This window comes from Dipteris shenzhenensis, chromosome 27 (assembly GCF_047967505.1).
Source record: "Dipteris shenzhenensis isolate YYH24624 ecotype China chromosome 27, Dip_SZ_1.0, whole genome shotgun sequence".
Taxonomy (NCBI): domain Eukaryota; kingdom Viridiplantae; phylum Streptophyta; class Polypodiopsida; order Gleicheniales; family Dipteridaceae; genus Dipteris; species Dipteris shenzhenensis.
Genome location: NC_141622.1, coordinates 37,309,670 through 37,317,112, shown reverse-complemented (window position 1 = coordinate 37,317,112; position 7,443 = coordinate 37,309,670). Strand labels below are relative to the sequence as shown.

At 40.1% G+C, this 7,443-nt stretch overlaps 1 protein-coding gene across 1 annotated transcript; it reads right to left on the bottom strand.

Annotated features, from left to right (window-relative positions):
• Positions 1-709: 709 nt before the first annotated feature.
• LOC147884249 (phosphate transporter PHO1-like) lies at positions 710-7,225 on the bottom strand. Its single transcript, XM_087398169.1, has 15 exons — positions 6,977-7,225; positions 6,262-6,571; positions 5,957-6,025; positions 5,486-5,840; positions 5,227-5,299; positions 4,739-4,804; positions 4,448-4,577; positions 3,681-3,804; positions 3,071-3,320; positions 2,257-2,361; positions 2,062-2,106; positions 1,807-1,956; positions 1,367-1,645; positions 935-1,068; positions 710-829 (listed from the first exon to the last, which is right to left on the bottom strand). The coding sequence occupies exons 1-15, from the start codon at positions 7,223-7,225 to the stop codon at positions 736-738; spliced, it is 2,433 nt and encodes an 810-aa protein (XP_087254295.1). The 3' UTR covers positions 710-735.
• Between the last annotated feature and the right edge of the window lie 218 nt (positions 7,226-7,443).

Genomic DNA, 7,443 nt, shown 5'->3' with positions numbered 1-7,443 from the left:
GTTGCTGTTTTACTAGATAAAAACCTCATAGGAAATGTAGAATCAACTTCATTCTCCATATTGGAGCTCACATTTCCCAGATATCACTATGTGAGCTATATAGGAAAAAAGCTTTCCTATTAAAAAAAAATAGAACCCACTTCATGCTTGACATCTTAAAGACTCACATTTTCTAGATAGCTCAGAATCCACTTCATTCTCCATAATTTCCCTATAAGGAATAAAATTTCTAGGTAAAGAGGGAAAATCCTTCTTTGTAAGCTATTTACTATATGTAAATTGGTCAAAAATTCATTGTGATATAGCATTTTCTCTACTTTTCATTGAACTCCTAGACAAGCACAACCCTTACAATGTTATAAAATATCTTGACGTTCATGAAGCAAAGCATTTACACGATTTCAGCTACAGATAGGTAGCCTGAACCTGCAGCCACCCAACACCCTATTATCCTTTGGAGCTTAGATAAAATGCTGAATTATGGAAGGATTTGACCGATTGTGGATCACCCTTTCCATAAGCTGAAATTTGGCAACGTTGCTGTTTTCAACTTGGTTGGCGACCCAAACACCCTTTTGCTGAGATCTCGGAAACGAAATCATCTTGGGAGGGAAGTGGAAATGTCTTTACGGCTCGGTAATTAGGGAAGTGGAACAGTCTAATTTACAGCTCGGTATTTGCCCACGTTATTGAGATGTCCTTTCTCCGACCTAACATGAAGATCACTTGATTTGCTTAGATCTCGGCAACGAAATTATCTCGAAAGGGAAGTGGAACAGTCTTTACAGCTCGGTATTTGCCCACGTTATTGAGATGCTCATTCTCCAGCCTGACATGAAGATCAATTGGTTTGAGGCAGAGCTCACAAGAGATTATGGGTTGCAATTTCCAAACTATATTAAAAAACCAGAAACTTCTACGTGTGGGAGAGAACCTGTAGAAGTTCCAGTGGCCTCGTCGAAAAACTTCAAGGGAAGCAAAGAAAAGATCGGTTAGATAATGATCAGAGCCAATTTGAAAGCGTATCAACGACAGCACCCAGGCCAATCTGAGAAGCAAATTTATGCCCTGTTGCAAATCAAACAGCTTTTCCTCATAAGTTTTTCACGGAAAGCTATAGAGGACAGGCTTCTTGTTTGTATGGAGTCAGTTATTTTCACGTGCCACGTTAACAAGGCGATTCTTAGTTATTTTATGATATTAGATTTGTTGAGATATATGAGCTGTTTATACGCTGCTATGTAAATTTGGGAAGTGCAATCACTGGCAGTGAATAACTAGATTGAGAGGTTGAAGCTCATTTCATTGCTTTAATCAAACATGGTAACAACTTTTGAAAGCATGGTTGTGGCAAGGATATACTTACAATTGAAAGGAAATATATTGACCTATTCTTGAGGATGAGGTGATCTCTGAGCCATGGGTTCTTAGAATTAGGCTGGATGAAACCCCAGTCTATAACGATGTCCCAATAAGTCTGATACGTAGTTGCTAGCGTCGATGAGATAATGCAGGCCATAAGCATTGCCATGGAGGGATTGTATGTAAAACTTAGTCTTACTCCAGCTGCTACCATCGCGGACATATATTTGCCAGCGTTTGCAAGGTGCACACGATCGCCCTCGTCAAACCATCGCCTTAGGCACTTTTGATAAGAAGCGCCACAAGGTTAACCTACTTTCTAGAATGGAATGAAGTACACAAACGGAAGGAATAACGAAAAAATAAACAAACAAAATATGCATTTTGGGTGTTCAGTGTCCGTAATCTAAAAAATGATGATGGAGAAAGCTGGGAGATCCACACCTGCATCAAGCGCCACCAGTAAGGCAGAAATGATAGAACATATGCCACTTGACGGTATCTGGGGCCCCCACATGATTGAGCGTTGAAAGTCAAGAAGTGACCTCCAAAGAAATAGCACGCTACATATTCTGCGTGTTGGAGAGTGGCTGTCTGGGACGTGTACACGAAGGATTTGATTGAAATGTGAGCGAGAAACTATGCGAAACTATTATCGCAAACAGGTATTATTCTACAGAAAGAAGGCTAGACAAAGACCTGGCTAGTCAGTTGGTCTGCAAGAAAGAAATCAGCCATAACAACCTGCATGAATAAAAAAATGAAGCTATCACATGTGATAAAGCCTTGCTTTGCTTCTAATAGTACATTAGGAGATGCAATTGAAGCTTTGTAAAAAGAAATAAAGGCGAAGATAACGTAAGTTGTTACTGGAACCGTCAGCATTTATTTTACCTTGTAGAGGGGTGACAGAATGATTTGCTTCATACATTTGAGAAAGAAGAAACGGCTTGGTCGATAGCATATGTTCAAAGGGAAAAAAAGTAAGAGTACAAAAACCTGTGCAAGACAGCTGTGGTCAATTCAAGATACAAATCCAAAACTTAATAATTGAATGACTTATATACTAATGTTGATAGCATTTCCATCGGACACATCATGAGCTAGACTAGAAGCAGAGATACTTGCTGATTGATAATTATGGCAAGAAGGCTCGTAGCAATTTTTATCATTTTAACAATATGTGCATAAAATATCTCAAAACTGGGCTGTTATGGGACTGTTATGCTTGAATCTATGTTCAAGTGGGCTTTCTTCTCTGATTCCAGGGCCATTCTGGCCAGAGCCGGCTGGGCTTGCTTGTACTTATGGCTTTTAATGCACACATGAACTATGTCTAGGCTTCAAACGTCCCATTATATTGACTTCTGGGTGCCTTATGGTGTGATCTCATCAAGGTTCTCCTTAAAATATTTTTGGTCAGATCTTCTATCCAAAGATCCTGATAGAATTTGATCAGTTTTGAAGACCTTCAACCATACTCCTTGTTTGGGTTTATGCTAATATTGCATATTTTGAGTTCTTTTAAATACAATACTAAGTATTCACATTTAATAAGACCAACGGAGGAATTATAAAGTGGGTTTCATGTCGGAAGGAGTCTAAACACTCTCTCAAAATTATATAAGCATGCTTTCCATTGGCCTTATTTCAGATAGGATGTAACAGAAGGGTTTGTAGTTCAGAAAGAAGTAGTAGAGAATCGTACCGATACTGTGGCAAGAGGGATGAAATCTGGGTTGAATACGACAGTCAGACTTAAATGCATAATAAGGTGACACACCATGCTAGCAACAACCACAGTGGTGAGGGCTGTGGAAACCAAAAGTATCTCTCTGTGCCTAAGTTCTGTCTTCGGTGCAAATTCAAAAATAAATGGGTAATTTATTCTTGCTTGGCGCCACAAGTATACGTTCCACCCATACATGTACATGTGTAGCAGTATCAGGAAGAGCATACTGGTCACAAAAACAAAGAAACATATCATTGATCAGTAATGGCATATAATGTAGTATTGATGAGTTATTGGTACATGCCTACTAGCAATGCACAATGGAAACGAGTTAGAAAAAGAAAAATATGCTCTATACACTTGTGACTGAAGGATGAATCATAAATTGAAATAAATGATTCAACAAACATTCACTTGGATTTCATAATGTTTGGTTGGTTCCTGCTGTTAAAACAACAACATGGTCTAACTGTAACATGAGTTATACAAAATGAGATTTCATTTTCCCTACTGCTGAGTTTTAGTCGTACCCACAATAAAACAAGTATCCCGATTTATTGGTGTATATGTGGGAGATTCATTGTACCTGTAGACTGGATATGCTGATTGCACATACTGCTGCACATTGGAACTGCCAGAGTGCGCACCGTCACAGTATAGTATTATGAGGAAAGTTGCAAGAAAGGCGAGGGACCATCCTGAAAAGAGACCTGCATCAACAAGTCAAAGTGACAGGTAACACCTTGTACGTGAATAGCCGAACATTTGTAAAGCAAGGAGTTCTCCACATTCTTTACTCTCAATATAAATCTAAAATGGCAAAAGAGTTATTTCCTATGCGGCTCGTAAAGAAATTAATGTCTTGTTAATGAAAATGGATAACATGACCTGAGGCAACTAGTTTGATAGGAAAAACTAGGCTCAGTTCTATATTCTTTATTCTATTATACTGTCTTAAATATTGATAGGTTACTTTTTCACATTCTCATATTAATATGTCCTAAATCAGTATGTTGTGTTCACAACAACAAGGTAGAGTAAAAGAAAATCCCATAGTGTCCTATATATCACATATATAGTGTCCTATCAGACTGCATGGGATGCTTACTGGCTAGTTCATCGTGTGTGGAGTATATTTTCCAATGAGAAATTTTATGATCCTCAACATATAGGCACGGTAATGTCATTTCTAGATGACTTCCTTTCGCTCACATCGCTCTATCATTGCTTTCTTTATGAACATCTGGGTAAAAGAGCCACTGGTACAATAAGCTATTTTAAATTATTGTTCAGTATTTAATTGCCACTGAAATGGAAGATATATATATAAACGGCAGCGTGGACTTATTTTACCGAGACAATAGGTGATAGTGTGGGAAACTTCTTGTTGTGCTGGCCTCAACAACAGCATGGCCTTTTTGTGGTCATCTTTTGCGAAATGTTGGGTGAATAATTTTTCGACTTCATCCATCATTTGAGCTACCTGTACAAAATTGGCAATCGAAATAGTATTGACGTTAGCTTCCTTACATTGTGAGCTTAAAAGTATCCCTAGATATGAAAGATTTGAAAGAATGCCCTATCAGCTTGATACCAAGAAGTTTTGATGGACCGCATTAGCATTATAATTATAGAAGGTCTCACTCTATCTGAGCTGTTGAATCGAGATCTCTCCACAGCTTTTAAATAAACAGAAGATACAAAATCTTCCTGTTACCTGTACACGTAAGGAAGAGACCCAATTCATAATACATTGATGAAATGCTTTTTCAAGTTGGAACACACTAAAAATGATCTCATGCACATGAATTTTAATCAAATGGAATCATTGCATTCAAGTGTAATTGTACATCTACCAGATGGCACGATATTTGGTACTTTGAGAGGATGCAAGTTAAGCATTTACTGTTCCCTTAATCGCAACCAATCTCGCCTGTGTACTGGTTATGGATGTCTCAAGTGTTTTGTGCAGGATTTTTCGTAACCCATGTCTAGATAATGGAGATAAAGCGACTTTAAAGCGAGAAAAGAAGATACATGTAAATTAAAAAGGAAAGAAAATAACTTTTGAAAGGAAAGGCAATTAGCTTCCACCGACAGAGAATGAGAGGAAATGAGCAAGGAAAAAGAACAGAGATGTGAGCAGAGAGAGTCACCTTGTCGTATTTCTTCAAGATCTTCCCAAATGCTAGCATGTTCAAGGTGCTGTGGCATCAAATCCGAGGATGGCATGAAGCACATAATTTAACACTCATCAGCTATCCCTTAACAAAGCAAATCGTGCAATGAGTCCCACCCCAGACACTCGACTCTTTAGTGCGGGAGTGTGTGCCCGTGTGCATGAGTGAAATCAAACCCAAGAGAAAACTGATAGGGGGAAAAAGAACGTGCCTAAAGCTTCTTAGTAGTCCAAGTCCGCGATAAAACTCGACGAAGGCAGCACGAAGCATCTTCCTTGCATACTGCATCTTCTTCCTGGTCACAGTGATTTCTTCTCTTCCATTGCGAGCACTCTTGATGGCCTGATTTAGGACTACATCATCCCACAGCATTTGACCAAACGAGGAGATCTTCAGAACCGGGCTTGTTTTGTGAATATTCAGGTTGATATGTCCCCTATTGGGTGACGGGGAATTTTCACTTGACAGATAACCCAGTTCAGGCTCGTCGTCAATTGCACTGGCAGGGCTCTGACATCTGCTAGAGCTGCTGCTGCCCTCCAGCTTTTCAACTCGGCCTAAGTATGCTGCACACGCAAGACACATTAAAAGAAGAATCAACATCAGACTCCTACGTTTTTTTAATCTATTGCTATACAAGCATGCAGTGGACTCATCGGTGAACGCCGTGATCAGCTATAACGTCTCCCAAGGACTAGTACTGCGCTTTTCTTCCCAGCAAGTGGAATATCGATGGAACGATGATGGTAACCTTTCAAATACACACGTAGGTACAACAGATTGATCTGTTATAAGCCATCAGTTATCCAGAAGAGAAGCGGACCACTATAATTCAGAATATACAGTGGCTTCGGCAGGACGAGGCCTTCTGTGAATGATCAGAGCGCGCACATTCTCCCTTTCCGATGATCGTTATTAATGAGCTTAGCAGCATTGCAGTTCATGTCTAAATTGTAGACATTGTATGTGAAAAATCTGCTTACTTACCTTTAATCCTGGGTGCGCCAGGCGATTTGATTAACATGCTTCTCAGAAGGCTGGTTGACGGAGAGCTGGAGGCGTCTTGACACTCTTCCAGTGTTTTGCGCATGTCAATCAGATTGTAGAGCTGCCTTTTCAGAATTTCAACCTTCTGCGCGTATTCCTCTTCCTTCAAGCCATAGAATCGGTTCACCTTGTTTAGCTCCTCATCCATGCTCGAGAAGAAGCTTATCTCCCACTCACTTTCAGAGAACGGCTCCAGCACATCTGTCTCGTAAATTTCCAGCTGAGGACCAGAGCATCTTTGGTGGCGTACCTGAATTCCATTAAACACAAATAGTAAGCATATTCACACTTTGTGCCGTATTAAGGTAGTCTCGACGTATCAGTAGCGTAACCCGCTCCTAAACGACTACACAAGCCTCCTTTATAGATTTAAGGCTCATGTGCGAACAGCATATGCTGAGGCTTCGAGCGCATATCAATGAAATCAACAGCGACGAGCTCTTCTCGAGCTTAGTGTTTTAGCTGCACTTACAAGGTAGAAGTTCGTCACAACGTGCGATGCTAACAATAACATGCTACTTGAATGCATATGCTAGTTTATTAACATGCGATAGTCAAAGCTTGGCAGCTGCAGAGAGTTACGTGAAGCGTGATTGCAAACTTTGCCGCATCCCATTCTAAATGCGGGAGCGCAATATTGTAATCAATCGATTACCCGTATCACATCTTGCTGAGACCATGAGCTGACCCTCCTTCGCGTGAGATTAGTCAGAGGCAGCAGCAGCGTTGTTGCGTCCAATGGCCTCTTGGAAGCATCAAATGGGCTGTCCGCGTCCATTGACGGAGTTTGCCAGTCTTGGAGCTTGATGAGTTTCAGATCCTTTTTCAGTTTCCAATAGTTACAGAAGGCAGCCTTCCACTCTGGGACTAACTGAAGCTCGAGCTGCTTTGAGAATTTCACCATTTTCGGATGTATCACCTAACAACCCGATCAGACTACTGCTAATGCTTGTCTTGAATCTTAAAACTAACCGATAATCTCTAATGTTTTCATATAAATCCTTAATATTGAGGATCTGCAGACGTAACTATATCGCTATCTAGTTCGCTATTGATATTGATGATACTGGAAATTAGCGCAGTCACAGTGAACTATATTGAAGTAAGCAAAGGCACGATAAG